We start from the raw sequence: 20,353 nt of genomic DNA, 5'->3' as shown, positions 1-20,353 counted from the left end.
TGAGCAAACCCGGGCAGATGCAGCCCCTCCGTGTGGCTGAGCGCACAGAAGCTACAGGGCAAGGAGCTCGCGGACGCACTCGGGGGGGCGAGGACACAGACTGGGGGGCCTTCAGCAAGGGGAAAAACGCTGATTGCTTTCAAAGCAAATGAAGAAAACCAAACTGGGCCAGGAGAGGAGAAAAGTGCAGGTTAACAGACTCAGGAACGTGACGAGCAGGGTGTGGAGTGCAAACCTGATGCGGATCCGGGTCTGAAAAATAAAACTGCAAGAGAAAATAAAACAGTGGAGGGAACACAGACAACGTCAGGAGGCGAAGGGGTCACGTCAGGGAATTGCTCTTTGCTGCTTGTTCTCAGGTGGGATTATGGTTATCTTTTAAAAATCTTCTATGTTAGTCATGCATCCTGAAATATGGACACAGGAAATTTATATGAGATCTGGGGTTTGTTTCAAAGCAGTCGGAGCGGGGTGGCGGGACCAGGCATGCGAGGTGCCGGCAGGAGGCAGTGGCTGAGCAGGAAGGTGACTGAGGGATGACGCCCTGCTCCATCATCTGTACTGGATTTGGCCACATTAAAAAGCTGAAAATCGGCACACTGACAGTGACTTCGTGGTGGGGGACGTGGGTCATTCTCGCAGTACTGGGCCTTCTCCAGCGACTGTGCTGGAGCTGGATGAACCAGGGGCTGCCCGGGCAGTCCCCCACCCCTCACACTCCGACCTCTCGGCTTCGCCAGACATCACCATGCCTGGGCCCTCTGAGTTTATCTCCCCTGCGTTTCCCCGCACACAACCCTCGTCCTTGGATTTGCCCTGTTCTGGCACTCGCCCCTCATCGCGGACCAGTGCCCTCAGGACGGCACGCGCTCCGCGTCCCCCCCCTCCCCCGTCACCATCACTGCAGCTGCCCCTCCCCGCGTGCCCCAGCTGAGCGCTCCCTGCAGAAGTCAGCATCTGGGGGAGCCGGGCTAACCAGTTCATTATCCCGAGTCCGTGGTAAAGACATGCTTTCTCATGGACGACGAGAAAAACCTGCCTCAACTGTCACACATTTATACTTCAAGGGGTGACAGAAGGAGCCAAAATGCTTGACAACCAGGCTTGTGCAGAGGGAGGCGAGGTTGCCATGGGATGGAGTCAGCGTCTCTCCATGTCCCCGCAGCGACAGCATCAGAACTCCGGCAAACCGTAACCAGGCCGTGGGTAACGGTTAACGTGACCAGATGGGGAGGCTGCAGAAGGAGGGCCACGTTCTGGAAAGAAAGCAGGTGGCGCATGCTGGTGAGTGTCTGTGTGCAGGCCACCACGCGCCGCTCACCTCACTCGCCCTCAGGCACGCCCCCACAAAAATATCTGGTGACTCAGAAAATGCATTTCCACTTGAAAAGCTACAGGGATTTCAGAAATCCGAACTGGGATTGCCACGGTTAGCCGGTTTCTGATGATCAGTGGCTCACTCCTGTGGGACCAAGAGCAGCTGCAACACTTCTCAGCCTTGACCAGCCAGATGGAGATGGGTCTGGAGTGAGGAAATGTCCCGGCTTCCGTTAAAAGGGAGAGTTCTGAAGTCGGAAATTTGAAGAAGAGGTGGAAACTGAAACTGTCTTCTCAAATCCAAGAGCATCGCCAGGGACAGTTCAGTCCTCCGCTCCCTGCAGAGCAGGTGGCCGACAGCCCTCAGCACCCCGGCGCCCCGGGTAGGACAGGTCCCTGCCTTCTCCTGGCCTGGGGGCTGGTAGTGATGGAGGGAGAGAAGGAGACGTCCCCTCCAGCCCTCTCTCTGTGGCTTCGTCCTCCACTCCCTGGGGAAGCCTGTCAAAAGCATCTTGTTTAAGGGGCGCCTGCGTGGCTCAGTCGGTGAAGCGTCTGCCTTCTGGTCAGGTCATGATCCCGGGGTCCTGGGATGGAGCCCCGCATCGGGCTCCGTGCTCAGCATGGAGCCTTCTTCCCCCTGCCCCCGTTCATGCTCTCTCCCTGTCTCAAATAAATAAATAAAATATTTTTAAAAAATCCTCTTGTTTAAAACTCAGCATACACTTCGCCTCCCTAATGGCCTGATGCCCACATGACCTCCTAGGGAATCCCCGGACTGCTTTCTCACGGAAGGCTACACAGACGGGCCTCAGCTCTGGTGTGGACGGGGCTGGGTGACACCCGACGCCAGGCAGGAATTCAGATCAAACAACACAGAGAGCCCAGGAGTGGCCAGATGCCCACGGAAGGCCCAGAACCAGTTACAGTGCCTGCCCCCGTGCCAAGGGGAGGGGCTGCAGCTCAGTCGTGGTTCATTGTCGGCTGACGGAGAACCAGAGAGGGAACTTTGGGGGTGTGGGCTCTGGAACCGACTTGGACTGGCCCCCTGCGGGCCAGATTTCAGATGCATCTGCATGTGAGTGCCGGCCACGTGGACGCTGCTCAGAGGACTCTGCTTGCCCACCCAAAGGCCAAGGGCAGTGTCCACGACGTCGGTGGGCTGCCTGGCATGCTGCACGGGGTTCCTTGTGAATGCCGACATCTGGTCACCCCTTCCAGAAATACATGCATGTATAAATCTTTTTGAACAGCAAATAAATGCCAGGAATATCTGTGTTTTGGTTAAAAAAGACAAACTGGAATCCCGTCACAACTGAGGCTTGCACGCTCAATCCCAAAGGCAGCCCTCACCAGGTAAGTGGTGTAGGATGTCTTCATGACACAGGCACAGACTCAGTACTGTTTACAAAACCACGGGTTTCTATACAGAACCCACTGATCAACCCAAATCATGAATTATGTAAAAAGAATAACCTAGAAGGCAAGTGGGTGTTAATGACTTGTTTGCCACGCATGTCCAAGAGCATGAGCCACCCTCTGTTATGAAGTCCCCTGGAGAATGTGAGACTCCCACGCTGATAGCGGAACACAGATCGTTCTCATTCTATAGGGTCAAATTAAAGATATAATTTTATAGCAAGTTTTATTTAAAGTCCACCTATTTTCTAGCATTATTTTATAGCATTTCAAAGAAGCAATGCTCTTACCTTCTCGACAGTAATTTTTCTGGGATTCTAGAAACCCTGTGTATAGAAGTGAACGGAGCTCACTCCCACTTGTCTCTGCGGCATGTTGCCCTCCCCACGGCCCACACACTGACCATCACTTGCCTTTGCACCCAAATCAGCAGCTTTCTGCTGCAGTAAGAGTGTTTCCCTCCACCTTCTACAGCTGGCTCTCTCTATGTGGGCTCAACTTGGGGACAGTCCCTGGATAGTGTCCTCAAAACCTCCAGACTTTAAATCAGGCTTTTTTTTTTTTGTCTTCTAGATGGTAATGTTGTTTTTGTTCTAGATGGATTCTCCCAGCCCTAGGTGGCCCCCAGGTGAAGTGCAGAACTGTGGATGGACAGATCACAACCCCATGACCCAGCCTTGTCCCGAGGACCTGCCCAGAGTGTGTCTTGGCCTCCATGGTTTGCCAAGAGAATATTCAGGCCATATTTGGGGTAAGCAGAATAATCACAAGGTACTTCCTGCTGATTCTATGCTCTCATAGGACTCCAGCCCAAACTGCATCCGACCCCAAGAAAACACCCTACTTGACATGAAGATTTTACGGTATAAGGTCAACTTCATCACTTACAACCAAAGCTATCGACTGGGCATCCCCCAAACTCACAAACTACAAAATCTATAAACTTAGAAATAAACAATGTTCCAAGCCAAGACGTTCTTTTGGTGGCCCACAGGACAAGAAGTCGATGCCAACCCCCGTGGGGCCAGTCATCACTGAAGGAGCAAGGCCACCCTCTCATGCTCCAGGGCACCATTATGGAGGAGGAATCTCCCAGCCTATCCACTGGCCAAGACTGGCGCCTCATGGAATGGCTAGAGGCCACATGTGTCGTGGGCAATTTCTTCTCTGATGTGTTTTGCAGATAATTTCATTCTGAGTTTTAAACTAAATGCCTCACTTTCGCTGAATCCTTAAAATAGTTCAGTTCAATTATTTGAAATAAATCCTAAGTTCTTAAAATAGACTGCACATTTGAAAAGCAGGTCTGAACTAAGAAAAGACTACATGTCAGAAACTGGCAGAACCTCTGGGCACCGCACAGACACGGGGAGAAGCAATCAATTTTCTGGTTCCAGGGAAGATGTAGGATCGTGTATCAGGAATGCATTCCATTAAATAGTAAATAACAAGCTACTTGACACAGCACTCACCGGGTCTTTTAAAATATTTTAGTTATTTGAAAGGTTGTCATTGTGACATATTTCTCTTCCCAGGGAATTCCAGGAAAAGTATCATTTAGACCTGAGTTATTTGATCAATTGATTTAATTCCATCTGTGAAAGAGCGTACACAATGTGTATGAATTGTGTGAGGGTTCGAGAGAGATGCAGGAGTAGGAGGTGATGTCCAAAGTGAGCATGTGGCTTATTCCCTTTCTTCTACAACATGGCTGCTAGTGAGTTGCACACTGTAGGAAGATTTCACAGGCTTCTTGATGAGGAAAAATTCTATGATTTATACAAAAAAAAGGTGGATCAAAAGGGACTGATTTTAGCCCATCCTCTGGAGGCCTGTTCTCTTACTATATATGCCAGAACCCGCTAATTAAAAACACACAAAAGCAGTTAGGAGCTTGAGAAGAGCCTGAACTTATTGACATTAACCTTCTGGAAGACAGACAATGCAGAGCTGATGCTGGTGGGCTGACCGCCTGGGGCGATCTGCTCTGAGAAAGGGACATGCCGATCTGGCTGTCGGGGGCATTTGGAAAAACAGCACGGGGGTGAGGCTTCCGAACAGAACAGGTGGTTTGTGTGCACAGCTCAGAGATGAATGAGCAGGACGGGCGGAACATTCTAGATCCCCAGTCCAGCTGCATCACTAAGCAGAGACAGCATTTCCTCCAAGGGCTCCGTGGGAGAACAGAGACTCCCAGACAGCAGGGCCTGCAGCTCAGGACGGACTGGGCAGGTGGAAAACAGGGAGGCTCTGCCCAAATCCACTGTGTCTGCTCCAAAACTGTTGTTTAATCATGGAAATCCCTCAGATGATTAACAGTGAAATTGATGTTCTGATGTTTCTTAAATACCAAATGATCAGAATTCAAGGCCAGTCCCTCAGGAAAATGAGTGAAATCGGGCCGTGCAGGCAGATGGCCCAGCTCCTCTGGATCCTATCCAGCCTCCCCTCCAACACGAGTTCAACATCATCCCACAGTGGCTGGATTTCCGCACTTCTGGAGCCTCGGGAAGGGCGTCTTGATTTCAAGATTCTATATGCATTTATCCAAAGACTGACAGAGACCTGCTTGGCCGATACCCGTGCTCTGAACATAAAGACACGACTCTTTACTCCCTTTCCTGGAGCCCATGGGCCCATCAAAGGCACTTGGCATCCATCCTCTGGGTGCATGCAAGTGTCCTTTGGTGCCCAAAAGTGACTTTATAAAGAGAAGGTGGGAGATTGGGCTGGGGGGCTCCTCACTCCAGCACCACAGGGACCCTCATGCCAACTGCAGCCTGGATCCCCATCGCCCCAGGAAGGAGACCCCCCCCTCCCTGCACCGGGACAGCTCCCTGTCTTGGGGAGGACCGTGCTCACCCTTCCCGGAACTGTTTCTGGAAAGTTCTGTGGTGTCTGTTTGTTATCAGTTAAAATTACAATATACCTGGGCCGTGGTCAGCGGAATGATTTTTTGAGGCGGTGCATGGTAGGGAAAGGCCCAGCGGCATCGAAATGAAGGGACCTGAAGCCACCCAGGGAGAACGCTGCAGGTTTGGGCCTCCAGCCTCATCGGTCTGTCACAGAGAAGAGTCCCATCCCAAGTGGGGGTCAGGGGCCAGGTCCCACGGCCCAGTGCCAGCCCTCTTCCTCCCTCTGCTGCCAGGAAGCCCCAGTAAGGGCGGAATGCAATTCTAAGAAAGGATTTTTTTTTTTTGGTAGAAATAATACCGAAACTGTATTTTTCAGACTTCATACAACAGAAGCTTAAAGAATAATTGGGTGACACCTGGCCGTTTCAGTCAGTGGAACGTGCCACTCTTGATCTCAGGGTCGTGAGTTGGAGCCCCACGCTGGGTGCAGAGATGACTTAAAAATAAAATCCTTAAAAACATATAAAGATAAAAAAACAAAGAATAATCAGGGGGCATAAAAATGGTGACCGGTGATGGTTTTAACCAGAAATCATCATAAATCAATGATGTGAGGTCTGTTTCTCTCAGATCTACAGAGAATGATTTTTCTTTACGATGATCACGCTTTCCATCTGTGATGCTATTTATACAAACACCAGTTTTTAGAACTTGGCACTGGAACCCTAGCCGCCGCCGTCCCCCTGGTCTCGCACGCACTCACAGCCCGCCAACCGACCATCGGCCTGTGGGCCCTGTCATGGCGGTCTTCCGTGTGCCGCGTCTGCCCTCACAGGGTCCTCTGAGTCTCCTGACTTTCAGAATGACTTCCAGTACGAGGCCCTGTTCTACCCGAGCAGAGCAGGGGGTGGGCTCCGGTGGCACCGCCTGCCTCCTGAATGTGCTCCGGACTCTAGGGCACATTTTTTTTTTTTTTTACAAGATTTATTGGTTTAACTGAGAGAGAGCAGGGGCCGGGGCAGAGGGAGAGGGAGAATCTCAAGCAGACTCCCCGCTGAGCACGGACCCTGACCCGTGCTCGATCCCAGGGCCCGGAGATCATGGCCTGCGCCGAAACCAAGAGTCGGGGTCTTCACTGACTGCGACACCCAGGTGCCCACATACCCACGGCACTGACCCTTGACACGGGCGGCTGGCTCCCTGCTGGAGGCCTAGGCCATCCCGTGAGAGGACAGATGTGTGGGCGGCGGGTCGCGGCTGAGTGTGCCCGCTGGGCACGTTGAGCACCAGGCTCTGGCCGGACGTCGGGCACCACCTGAGCTCAGGAAGTGGCCCCTGACTCTCTCTTCATGGGTGGCCTTTTAGATCCCCTGCCTTCTCTGCCAGAGACGGTGGCCCACCAACCCTGCCATGCCTTCTGCCCCCCTTCCAGGGAGCTCAGACACACAGACCCCGAATTACACCCCTTTGTGTGGGACTCAGGAGGAAAGGAGCCACAGACCAGGGCCGGCAGGGGAGGCTCCCGGCGTGTCTCCCGGCCACGGGTGCTGCCGCCACAGCTGGGGGGCGACGAGCGTGGGGAGCTGTGCACACACAGAGTGTGACCGCCCCCCTTCACTTGCCACCTCAAGCTGCCACTGGGAGCTCCTGCAATCTCGTGCAGAGGGGAAATCTGAGGCCAGGGGGAATTACTTTGCCCAACATCACAAAGCAAGCAGGAGGCACCCAACTCCACCCCAAGAGCTGCCGGACATGCACACCCATGCCCTCGCCCAACACACAGCACCCGTGGCACCCTGGCAGCTCCGTGCATGCCTTCAGGGCTCCGGAGGCCAGGCCGGGCGGAGCACATGGGCCCCGGGGAGGGCCAGACGCTGTCCAGGGCCCACAGTGCCTGGAACCACCGAGACACCTGCCCACTGAGGCACGGGGCGCCCAGAGCAGAGTCACTGAGACGGGACCTGAGACCTCCCACCCTCTGCCTACTGGTTAAATCTGCTCTTTACTCGGTCACTAGAGTCAAAACAATCCTTTTTCTTTCTACGCCTCCTAACTGTCTGCGAAGGAAAGACGCGGGAGCAAAAGGCCTTGTCCCCTACCTGTTCCTCTTGGTCTTCAGGTCGCGGTCCGCCCTGCCGTCCTCAGACTGTGACGCGTCACTGTGGTCGGCTGGAAGAAAATCAGCTTAATGAGGCTGGAATGTCAGCTCCCATCACTCTGGCAAACCCCTGAGATGCACTCACTTTCCAGCGGAGTCATCTGGGAATCAGGAACACAGAGATCAACCCCTGGAACCAGGCTTCTCTTAGTATTCCTTGTAAGTTCCAGCAGAAGAGAAATCTGATTTTCTTCTGTGCAGAGAAGGCATTTAGAGGCTGCTAGATCATCCAGCAAAGCCAGAGGACAGAGAATCGAAGGATGGCATCTCCCAACCCCTCCCCGGGCACGTGGGGATGCAGGCCCTGGATGAGCCCTTCTATGTCCTTTCTATGTCACGTGCGCCCTCACATTCTTGCAAGTGGACCAAGAGACCCTGGTTCCCTCCTTTGCCTCCAGGAAGCATCACCCCTCCCCTGCATGCGGCATGCACGTCATTCCCGACTACGTGTCTACTTCAAAAACCCAAATTGATTTTGAAGACAGGTCCCCTATTTCCAACCTGAGGCGGCTGGCCTTATAAATATTGGATGAGTTTTGGAATGAAAAAGTAAAAAGGTGCTTCAGTGTTTCATATTTGTCTCCAAAGGGGAGAGAGAAAAAATGAGGATCAACATGGTTCTAGAGCATTATTATTTCAGTCCTGACACGTGAATGACTTCCAGACATTCCCTGGCATCACAATGTTTTCTTGCCTTGCTTCTCACTCTGTATCCATCACGCCCCAGAGACCCCTTGCTCTTGCTCCTGTCCCGGGGGGGGCAGAGGTGCAGGGGGCTGGGCTCTGTGGTGCATCCCCAGGTCCCCGTGTCCCCCACCCACCTGGCTGCCCAAGCCCCGCCCTCCCTGAGGAGGCTCCGCCAGGAGAACACGGCCCACCGCCTCAAAGAATGCACTGTTTGGAACCCAGCGAAGCCTCCAATCCAGTCAATTCCTAATTTGCTTCAGCGTTCAGTGTGGGGCTGGCAGCAAGATGAGAGTCAGGTTCTGGACGCCCACCCGCGGCCACCCACGCCACGCTGTGTGCACTCCACCATCCCGGGACCCAGGGGGACCTGAACGGGACCAAGAACGGGCCACAGGCCTGTCCACGCCACATGCCCTCGGCCCGGCTGGCAGGACAACACCCTCTGGAGGACACTCGCCCAGGAAGGCGGCCCCACAGACATGGACCCTGTCCAAATGAGCATGGGGCAGAGTGAGCTCCTTGTGGGACAGAGTGTGTGTGTTTGGGGGAGGGGGGCGGGCACTCAGGACCTCAGCTCAGGGAAGGCTGAGCATCGGTGGCCTCAGCGGCCCCGTCAGGGCGCCTCACGCCCTAGTGACACTCGGGCCATCCTGTGCGCTAGAGGGAGGCTGCTCAGCACGTGCCAGAAGCAGCAGGGACAGGTCCCAGGTCCAGAAACTGCCAAACACCCCCCCAGGGGACAGAAGCCCCCCTCCTCATTGAGAGCCAGAGGAAAGAACGTTTGTGAGAAATGCGCTCATGTGGGGCGAAGTTCACCTTCTTCCCGCTCCACACACTCTTCCCACACGGCCGCTCCGGGACGCCGGCCATCCGTCCCTTCTAGGCTGCTGACCCCTGCAGGCCAAGAGGCACGCTCTCCCCCACTCCGCCCTGCTCCCTCCTCCTGGCCTCTCTGCCTCAGTGACCCCACGGGCACCCCAGCCCTGCACGTTCAGACTGGGCCCACCCTCACGCCCCCCGTTCCCTGTCCCAGCCTCCACGCCCACGGCATCCCTGCACATGACACCCAGGCCTGGATCCCGGCCGCTCTGCCCCCGCGTGCGCACTGGGCTCTCACACGGACCCCGCCTCTGCCTCTGACCTGACTTCTCTCCCACGCGCCCTGCAGACATCTCTCTCGGCACTTTGTAAACTCCATGACATTTGCAACAGGCGAGGCGTTCAGGTAAAGTTGTCTGTCCTGTCACTCTTTACACTGGTGTTTGTGAGACAACGTGAGGGAGAGGCGCCTGGGTTCCTTCCGAGGCACAGAAGAGAGAAAGACCCCCAACCCTGGGGCTGCCCTCGGCAAACAGAGAGGCAAGGCGGGGGTGCTCTCCTGCCTGGACAAGAGCCCCGGGAGCCTCTCCTCCCTTTGACCGGGTCAGAACCGGCCCAAGGTGGGAGAGCTGGGGCGGCGGACCCGGGGGCATGGTCATGGGCGTTGGGATGAGATGCCAAGCAGCAGGGCTCCCTCGTTTTTCGGGGTGGCTTTCTTGCACCAACAACTACGTCTCCAATTCTCTGGACACCGACTGGGACTGGATGTGCAATAATTCAATCAGACTCTGGCACTAGCTGCCTGGAGACCACGTGGGGCCCACAGGACACGGGTACCCCTGCTTCTGACCGACCGGCTGGAAATCGCGATGCTTGATGTGTGCCAGAACAGTCCACAGAATACAGGGAAACACCTTGTTCCCTGGCTCAGAACTCACTGTTCCTGGGCAGCAGGTGTCCCGCCACGTGGCCCTCCTCCCTCCTCCCTGCCCCTCCTCCCTACCTCTCCCCCCTCCGCCTGCTCCCTCCTCTGCAGGCCCAGGGCAGGTGGCAGAGACGGGTGGGGGTGTCAGCCTGCACTGGGGGACATGAGGGAATTAGAACAGGTAGATCTGGACCCTGCACTACGGCCCTATCGACCTCCACTAGCTGGGGACCTCCTGACACCAAAACCAGTCTCTGCGTTCTTTGTTCCTCGGCAGGTCATATTCAATCTATGAAAGAAGTGCAGAATGACAGAGGCAGGCAGAGACAGAGCCTGAGCGGAGCTGGGCAGTGTTGCCTGCGGCCCCAGAAAGAGGGTAGAAGCCTTGGCAGAGGTTGCTGGGCCAGAGAGTCCGGCAGGAACCAGGGGTCAGGCACCCTGAGGGACGAGCCTCCTGGTCACTTGGAAAGGCTGCACTCACAGTGCTTCCCCGCCCCCGAGTTTCACCGTGAGCTTGCCCAGGCTCCTGCCCCTCCCCGAGCCCCCCACAGGAAATGGGGGCCCCCAGGTGGGCCCCCCTCCCTACTTCCTGGGGTGCAGTGTGAGCGGATCCTCTTCAGGAAGCTCCCCGGCCACTGGTCTGGGGACTCAACGTTGCACCGTCCACCCACAGCCTCTCCTCCTGCCCCACAGCACGGCTGTCACTGCCTGTCACTCCCCGTGGGCCGTCTGCTCGCTGCTGGGTCCGGGGTCCAGCCCCCAAGTGCGCAGTGATCGGTCTGGAAGGGAACTGTGCCCTCTTCCCCCTCCTCCTTCATTCCTGGGTCCGCAGAGGGGGTGACAGCTTGAAGCATTGGGTTCTGGGGGAAACCACTTGGGAAAATGCTCTCCCAGTCTCCCCTGTCCACAGCTGCACGCAGCCCCAAGGCACAGACGGGATCAGCGCTCATTCAGTGGCGCATCTGAAACCCAGAAGGGCCTCTGACCTGCCGTCCAGGCCGCCGGGCTGCAGCAGGGGAGGAGGGAGGGTCACAGAGCATCGTGACGACCCCGCGGTGCCCAGGTGTCTGGTCTGTTCCTTCCAACCCGGCGGCCTGGCAACTTCCACTGGAGTTCATCAGGCTCCCTGCAGGTGGCTTTCTGAGCATATGGCCTGTCTCCACTCATCTGCCGGGTCTAGGGTCCTGGATTGGTCAGTGTGCAAAGAGGGGGCCCAGGCTGGGGGCTGCCGGGCGAGGGATGCGGGTCCCATGTGAGGGTCAGGGTCCCTCCCAAACAGCAGGGACGGGGGAACTCTGCATGGGGGGGGCTCTCCTCCACCTGATCCTTGGGACAGGTGATGCCCACCTTTGGGCGGCGGAGGCCAAGTCGCCAGGGACATTGTCAGCTGAGCCTGGACACCTGGTCCCACTGTGGCTCTGAGACCCGTGTACCTCCCCGGGCAAACACAGCTTGGCAAAGCCAGCCTCTCACAAGTCACAGCTGTGTTTACTCACAGGGATGGTTTTATATCCCACTTGCAAAATGAACATTATTACCAATGTACATTTGTCTTGAATTTAAATGACTAAAATGTTTACAGAGGAACTGAAGCCAAGTGACGTCCGTGCCACCTCTATGGCAGGCTGGGGACAAAGCAGCGACAGGACAGGGCTGCCTGCACCTGACCGTGGGTTTGTCAGGCACAGGGAGCAAAACGTTTTCCAAGAGAGCGTTCTTATCACAGATTCATAGCTCATAAGAAGCGTGGTAAAGCTGTCCCTCCTCAGATGTGGAGTCCGACCCGCCTGGGTGTAAATCCTGCCCCTGCCCCTCCCCTGCCCCCCGCTTGGTAGAAATGTGACCTTGGGCGAGTTAATTAATCAATCTCCTTTAATTCCCTCTTCTGTAAAATGGGTATAGAGCCGGTGGGGTGTAGAATGATGGTCCCCAAAGATGGGCATGCCTGCTGCCTGCACCTGTGAAGGTATTAGGCTCTAGAGCATAGGGGGATCCAGGCGGCTAAGCAGCTGACCTTGGGGTGGGAGAGCATCCCAGGTCATCCAGGTGAGCCCAGTGTAATCATAAGGACCCTTCCAAGGGGAGGAGGAAGGCAGGGGAGTCCCAGAAAGATTTGAGGACGCTGTCCCGCTGCCTCTGAAGGGGGAGCAAGGGGCCTAGAGCCGCAGAAACCAGGCGGCCAGGAAACACGGCTCTGCCAACCCCACTGGGACTCACGCAACGTAACCAACTGGGCTTGTGTTAAGCTACCGAGCCTGTGCTAATGTGTAGCATTAGCTGTAGCTGTAGCTGTAGCTGTAGCTGCACCGGGCCATTCACAGGCGGCACCCACCTGCTGAGGCTGTGCTGAGCGTAAGCGACCAGGCTCCGTACCCCCATTTTCCCTGCAGAGTCTCTCCCCTCTCCCACCTCTGCGGCTCTCAGCCCACGGGGCTCCCCCTGCCCGGAGCCGGGGACGGAGGGCAGCATTGCTGCAGGGGAACGCAGGCAAAGAGTGCAGCGTCTGAGAGGCGTGAGGACCGCGTGAGGACAAGCAGGTGGACACAGTCCTCTCCACCAGGGAGCCGGCCAAGGCCCCCAAACGTCGGGCCAGGGACTGAATGCCGGCCCAGACCCCTGCTTCCTGGTTCCCTTGAGCTCGGTGGGTATTTGCTCCGAACTAACAGAAGTACTAGAGCCATAAAAAATCTGGAGGGGGGCACCTGGGTGGCTCAGTCGGTTAAGCGACTGCCTTCGGCTCAGGTCATGATCCTGGAGTCCTGGGATCGAGTCCCGCATCGGGCTCCCTGCTCGGCAGGGGGTCTGCTTCTCCCTCTGACCCTCTTCCCTCTCGTGCTATCTCTCATTCTCTCTCTCTCAAATAAATAAATAAAATCTTTAAAAAAAAAAAAAAATCTGGAGGCACCGCAAGATAATTAGGAAATAATTCAGGTCTTTGTCTGAGTCTCTCAGCAACGCTAACAGAATGAAAAAGGGGACTTTTCCCTTAGCTGTTGAGTGATGAGTGGCTTAGCACTTTTGGCAGTTTTGTATCCCGTACCACAAAGCCGCCTGACCGCATTAGCTCCCACTCGAGCCGTGTGTTCCTAGCACACAAACACATCTAGAACCGGGAGCCCGACGTGCAGCAGCTGTTTTATAAAATTCATTTATTTCATTTGCCTCTTGAAAAATAGCTGGTATCAATTGGAATGCCTAATTGTTCTATTTCAGACTAGAAACAGGTATTAATATATTCAAATCCATAATGACTCATAGTTGAACAAAATGTGAAAAGCAAAATTCTCCACCAAGAACACTCTCCCCTGGAGCCGGTTCTCATAATAATTAGGGTCAAATCGTTTGATGAGTCATGATGGATGAAACAGCCAGGGAAAAATGTCACTTGCCGATGGCTGGAGGTTATCAACTCTGCCCACTAATCGCTAATTAATCCTCCAGGAACACCTTCTGCCCTAATTGTTTTGCTGCAAACAAAACAATTTGGGTGGTTGGATCTTAGAAAATTAGAAATTATTCACTGAAATGTCAAGTCTACCCTGCAACAAGAAGTTGAGAATTAAGGTCATTTGCATATCTTTAAGATTCTGGTTAAAAAAAAAAAAAACACTCATTTTAAGAAAATCTTTTCCTCTTTTTACAAGCAGAAGCAAGATTAAAACTTGTTTTGTAACTACATGTAATGTTATTAATAATATCTATCTAGGTAGAGTAGTTAGGGCCCTTGTAATAAGTTAATGAAAGACAAGTATCTTGATATATCAAATCTAAACTAATCAGGTATTTCTGGTTGTGTTTGTGTTTGTTAGACTTCAGGCTCAATTCTCTACTGTTTTTTAGTATAAAGTGAGTGAAATGGAACGCTGATCTGTGACCCAGGTAATTCAGATCCTGCCGTAAATTAAACAAGGAGGCCATTAGGCCAACAGGGCTCTGATGCCTTGGAGGGCTACTTAAGCAAACCGAAACCTAAGCCCATAAATGTCTCAGGTTGCAGAATCAATCAAAACGCTGAGGACGGTCAATCACAAAGAGCCACGTAGGCTTCAAGCTACAGCCAACCCCACCGTCTCTGTATCTCTCTCCTGGGCTCCCACCAGCCACCTCGAACTGCATCAGATATGGTGCTGCCCCATTGGAACCCGGTTTCTGCGCAAATAAACTTCAAATGTTTCATATACCTCAGTTTACCCTCCACCCTGTCCTCCACCTGCAGTCCTCACAAGCCCTGACATGGCAGGTGACTCAGTGGGGAGTTCTGCGGACGCCTCTCTGCCACTCCTAGACCTGGCTTCATTAGGTCCAAAGGAGAGAAGCCACCGGGCAGCCAGGCACTGACTGTTAATGAGTTCCTTTCTGGTGCCTGCCAAGCTTTGGGGAATAAAGAGGGAAGGAAGGAAGGAAGGAAGGAAGGAAGGAAGGAAGGAAGGAAGGAAGGAAGGAAGGAGGGAAGGAGGGAGGGAGGGAGGGAGGGAGAGAGGGAGAAACAGCCCCCAATTATCTATGATGCAAGCTAAGGAAACTGCCTCCATTATTTGACTTTTATCAATCAAATCAAATCACAGCCATGATAACTGCACCTTGATCTGTCTTAGGAGATTGGGGGTCTCCTGATGCCCCAATATGTGTACTGTTCTGTTGTCTGTGAGATGGGACCTTGGGAGATTGTTTTCTATGAGGATTTGTTTTCAAACCCTTCAACAAAACACCCCATTTTGAGGAAACAAAATCACAAACCCAATGCTTATTGTCCCTGAATGCAGCTAAGTTTTTACAGATTCAATTAAATATGCACCTAAAACATTTCTCGTCCCAACACGGAGTGACTCAGGCTCTCTGGAGAAGTTCTCGTCATGCTAGGTGACATAAGCATATTAAATCTGCCTTTCTCAATCTCAACAGACTGCCACCAGCTTTAGAAGAGCAGCATTTTCCAGTCTCTCAGCACTGTTAAAAATGTTAAGAACACTTTTATAACACCGTTTTCTAAAGTTCCAGTTAAATGCCTCTGCCTTTGGCTAAAAATGTGGGTGGATGTTGTTGTGCGTTGGCCCTCTATGATGGGAATAAAAAACATCATTGCAAACTCAATAAAACACCCCATAAAAATAAAACAAAGCCCCCTTTCAAGGGGTCAAGATCCAGTTTCCTGGCCTCTCAGCCACATGTGTGCATCTCAGGCTGGGAGGCAGCTCCTAAGCTTCTGTGCCGGAGCCAATGCTCTTTTTACCCACGTGCTCAGGGAATGGGGCTTTCCCAACACCGCAGCTAATAAAAAATATACTACATCTAATCGAAAAGGATCCTTGCTGGAAATGCTAACCGTTCTTCTCTGACTCCGGGGAAATGGGATTTCCACGGGTGTCTTCAGACACAGTTACCTCTCCGCCAAGTGCCCATCCCTCCGGCGGGAGCGCATCCTTCGGCCCATGTGGCCTTTCCCTTGAATTCAAGCACCCTTTGAATAAACAATGGATGATGGGTCCCGTTCAAAGCTTTGACACGAATGTGTGAGGTAGAAGGAAATATGCTCCTGTTTGCATGCATGTGGTCTTTCAAGTGGAGTTCATGAAACATTTGGAATAAAAATTAAATGTTGGCTAATGACGATGCGGGAAGCTTTAAGAAGTTGAGGGAACAAAAAAGCCTTCTCTGAGTTAACAACTTTGCGAAATGTGAAAAGAAAGCCCTAGCCAGCCCCCTGGAAGAAAGTGTCTTCGGCAGGAAGTGCCATAAAATCTTAACTACTAAATTCTCAAATAGTGAACACAATTCTTTAAAAATCAATTTCCAGCATAACCAGGAAAAACATGCTTTCCCTTCCCGTTCATTAGGAATACACAGTTTAAACACTTAGGAAAGCGGATGCAAACAGCCCGGTTGTTAATTACGTGTTGGCGCCTCCAGCTTGCGCTTATGGGGTGGGTCCTCGATGATCCTGTTGAGGTCCCCGCGGTTTTTCAGGTCCACGGGCTTCTCCCACACGGACAGCTGCATCGTCGGGTTGAAGAAGAAAACCCGGTCATCGCCCGTCCAGACCACACACCTGTTTGAGTGGAAAACTCACCTCAGTTCCCCTTGAAGACATTCAGTTAAGAAATCACTGACCTGCGACCTAACCCAAGAAACGCTTGGTGCCTGAAATCCACATTTTTGCAAAGGTGTCTTATGTAACTTATAAATTAAAATGACCCTGTCTGGCTTTTTAGGGGACTTTACAGAGCTTCTCCTATTTTCCCATTTGATTAACAGGTAGATACTCTCCTGATGTCCGTTTATCAGGTAGGGACAGTGGAGGTGAGCAAAGCAAGCAGCTCGACAAGGGCCCTGGAGAGGGCCCTCCAAGGGCCAAGCTCCTCCCGGCACGAGTCCACCTCTGCTTGAACGTGGCTCCAACGCAGACCCTGCACTCTGGGGACCTCTAGCTGCCCACCCGGGGATCGTGTCATTTGGAGGGGGCATGTGGGAATCCATACCCTCCCGCATCCGAGATATTAAACGGGCCAATGTGATTAGCAACTCTGGCCCTCATTCTCCAGTTTGTTTCTAGAAGAACAAAGAATTAAGCTTTGTGTTTTCATAAATAGGAATCTAAAATCTCCAAACAGAATAATATGCCATTTTAAGACACCGTCTCTGTGGAAGGTCATCAGAGAGGAGAAAAGATTAAAAAGAAGTGAAGAAAAACAAAAGAAAGAAAGGCCGTGATCTGTTCCTAAGGAGTATGAGTGGGTCTATAAGGGCCTGCGCCCCGGAACCTGGATCCAGTTGCACAGTGTCCCGAAGAACATGGCCACTCAAGGCCACCGGCCTGGCCCCTGGCTCTGTCCCGAGGGTGGGTCCGGGATGGTGCAGAGAAGCAGCCCTGTGCGGGCACCAAGGCCTGCTTCTGGTCTGCGCTCCCGGAAATTTCCCCTTGGGCAAGTCCTGCCCGTCCCTGGGCCCCAGCTTCCCACAGCGGCCTCCCAGAACCCTGCAGCCCCAGGGTTCCCAGACTCCAGACGTGGTGGGACTGAGTGGGAAAGCCCACATGTGCTGAGACCCTCTGGCTATCGATTTTCCTCTAAGGGGGAACCTCTGACAGACGGGGAGCCGCCTGCCGGGCCCTGCCTTTGGCCCTGATGACCAGCTGCTCCAGCCGTGCGTGGCTGCCCGCCATCAGGACAGAGCCGACCAGCCGTAGCCACTCTGCTCTGCACACAGGATATCCGTCTAACCTGAGTCTGCATACTCACCCAGCTAGACACTTCCCATAGGCCATGCAGAGGGCTTGGGGATTGAACCCCACGTTCTGGGACTCTGAACAGACCAGGCTCCTTCCCGGAAGTGATGCTGAGACGGTCTGTCGGACTCAGTATGCCGGCTGGACCAGGTTCGTGGGTGTGGTAAGCAGAATGAGGGCCCCTAACATGTCCACGTCTTAATCCTTAGAAGCTGGGAATGTGTGACCTCACATAGCAAGGGAGGCTTTGCCGATATGACTGAGTTAATATCTTGAGATGGGAAACGATCCTGGATTGTCTGGGTGGAGGAGGGAGGCAGGAGGGCCCGAGTGATGGAGGAGACATCATGGAAGCAGAGGTCAGACATGCACAGGGGTGGGAGAGGGGGGCGGGAGGACCCCACGCTGCCGGTCCTGGGGAGGGAGGAAGGACTAAGGAAGGCAAGAGGCTCCAGAAGCTGGAAAGGCAAGGAAGAGATCGCCCCTGGAGCCTCCAGGAGGAACATGGCCCACCCACACCTGGATTTGAGTCCCATGAGACCCAGGTGGGCCTTCTGACCTCCAGAATTATGAGATGCTAAATTTGTGCAGCTGAAGCCTCTGGGTTTGTAGCAGACTGGTCAACGGGGCTCACCCGTGGCCCCTCTCTGTCCTGGGCACCAGCATCAGGACCCGCCTCCAGCCAGCTGTGACCCAAACCCCAGGCACTGGGCCCACACGCATTGGCCACCACTGGCCTAGCCCCTGAAGGTGGAGGAAGACAGCGACCTGCCCCCTGGTTGACATCTCCTTCAGCTCTAGACCTGTCCTTGACCTTAAGGTGACCTTGGGAGCTTCCCGTGGCCCAGACGGCCTCGGTTTCATCCTGGGTGTAGGAGGGGGTTGGAATGGAAATGTGCATTATTCTTACCCCCACCCCCTGCTATGGGGACACCAGGGCCCCGTCTTTATTAGAAGTGGGGGGCTCTTGGGCCCACAGGGGTGCTGCCCAGCCCATGCTGGGGCTGGAAGTCGAGGGGGGGGCTGGCAACCAGGATGTTCGGATCCTGTCTCTGCCCCAGTGTGCCCGGGTGGGTCATGCTTCACCTCTGCGGGAGGGAGGGGGCTGTGTGTCTTTGCAGTGTGCAACTTGTCCGGCATGGGAAGGTTTTATTGAGTATCAGGCTGAAGGTAAACATGCCGTGCTGTAATTATGCACAGTTCAGCTGCTGCCGGGGCTCTCCAGACGGGGTCCTGCGCCGGCGGGGACCATAAACCCTGTCAGAGCAACGCGGCTCCTTCCTGCTCATATGCGGCTCCGGGGACGGAGGGTGCCTGGCCGGCCTGGCCTCCCTGGGGGCTGCACTCCTGGCAACATGCAGTCCTCGTCTGGGCACCCCACTGGCCGGCCTGCGCTCTCTGGGGCCTGGGGGGTGGTTGTCCGGTCACGAGGGCAGACTCTGCGCCCAGCTGCCAGGACGGTGGTTCCTGCCGTGTCAGAGGCAAGTAGGCCAGCAGCGTGCAGGAGAGGATGGCAGGTCCCGAGCCTCTTCCTATGTGCTGCCGTGGGCACAGTCAGGCTTGTGGTGCTCACGGCGGCCAACCGCGGCCCCACACGCCAGCTTCAGGAGCCTCCTCTGGCTGGAAGTCCGGAGCTCCAGGCAGCAGTCTTGTTCTCTTGTTCATGGTGTCTGATGGCACTTGGCCTGAGCAGAATATTCCAAAGCATCCCTGGCCCCCTGCATTCCCATCAGCCCCCTCAACAGAGCTCTCCTTGGAGCCCCAACCTCACCTGGTGGAGCAGAGAACGACTTCTGCCAGGCCTGCTACAGCTAACAGACCTCACGGCACCGCAGCCCCTGGCAGCCGGGCATCCTGACCTCACCGCCTCCCCGAGCAAGCCAGAGCCCCGGCCCCAGTGCTGACTGACCTGTTCCCTCCTCTAGAGCCCTTGAGGGAGAGAGCACTCAGCTGGGAGCACTGCTCAGCTGTGGATTCACGGCCTCAGCGTCCTCATTTTTAAAAGGCTGATGGACGAGGGTCTACTCCCAGATGGTTTACTATACCCCTCCCAGCTTCTATTCCACTTTCTATTCTTTTCTCTTCATTTTCCAGTTTGGTGCCAGGACCCCAGTCATGGTCATGCTGGTGTCCCTCCCCAGACCCACCTTACTGGCTGGTGCACCCATGCCCAGCCCCTGAGCTCGGCAGCCTTGGGCTCACAGTGGCATGTTGTTGGATGATGGTGCTCAGCCCATCCTGACCTCACCCAGAGGCTGTGCTTCCCCCGGGGCTGCCTGACTTGGGGTGAAGCAGTGGGTGTGGCCCACGGTCCAGGGCCCCCAGGCTCAGCCGCAGCTGCCCTACCCACTTTCCTGCTCCCTTCTGCCCGGAAATCACTCCTTTGGGACACACAGGCATCCACTCCTTCTAGGACCCCGATCAGGACAAACCCCAAAGGGGAGGAAGGACTAAGTGTTCCAGGAGATTTTCCATCAGGTGAGACAGCAGCTGGTGCCTGTGCCAGGGACACCTGCCCTCACCTGCCCCCACTGCCTCCCTCTTCCCTAGAAGACCTGCATTTTGGGTTTTCAAAACCAAGACCTGATCCCACCAAACACAGCCCTGCCATCTCTATGGTAGCTCGAGGACCCAGGCAACAACGTGAGATGTTCATTGAGAAGGGGGTGGTTAACCAGGCTCTGCAGATGTGACACAGGCCTGGGGCACTTCAGCTCATCCCACAAGGAGCTGGGCCATTTCAGGGGAGAATTACTAAGGAGCTGGCAGCCTTGGAAATGCAGGTGCCTGGTGGCTTGGAGAGGTGTCTGTCTGGCTGTGGGCACAGGGAGAGGGCAGAGTTGGCCCCGGGCCAAAGTCCATGAGGGGGCCCAGCCTCAGATGACCCCCAGGCTCTCCCACCTGGCTCTGGGAGACTGTCCTACCCACAGAGCATTGGCCTCCTAGGTAATCCA

The 20,353-nt window shown here is 54.5% G+C and overlaps 1 protein-coding gene across 1 annotated transcript in view; it reads right to left on the bottom strand.

Annotated features, from left to right (window-relative positions):
- Window positions 1-20,353, bottom strand: part of TCERG1L (transcription elongation regulator 1 like) — a 196,350-nt gene that overhangs the window by 29,995 nt on the left and 146,002 nt on the right. The window contains exons 7-8 of the mRNA XM_025880107.2: window positions 16,069-16,223; window positions 7,688-7,757 (exon numbers count right to left, since the gene is read on the bottom strand). Of these exons, the coding sequence (XP_025735892.1) occupies window positions 7,688-7,757; window positions 16,069-16,223 (225 nt within the window). The remainder of the gene's footprint in view (window positions 1-7,687; window positions 7,758-16,068; window positions 16,224-20,353) is intronic.

The sequence above is a fragment of the Callorhinus ursinus genome, unplaced genomic scaffold (genome assembly GCF_003265705.2).
Source record: "Callorhinus ursinus isolate GAN/ISIS: 27379988/994484 unplaced genomic scaffold, GSC_fseal_2.0 scaffold58, whole genome shotgun sequence".
In the NCBI taxonomy this organism is placed as follows: domain Eukaryota; kingdom Metazoa; phylum Chordata; class Mammalia; order Carnivora; family Otariidae; genus Callorhinus; species Callorhinus ursinus.
The sequence above is the reverse complement of the archived record's forward strand: the minus strand, read 5'-3'. Positions and strand labels throughout refer to the sequence as shown.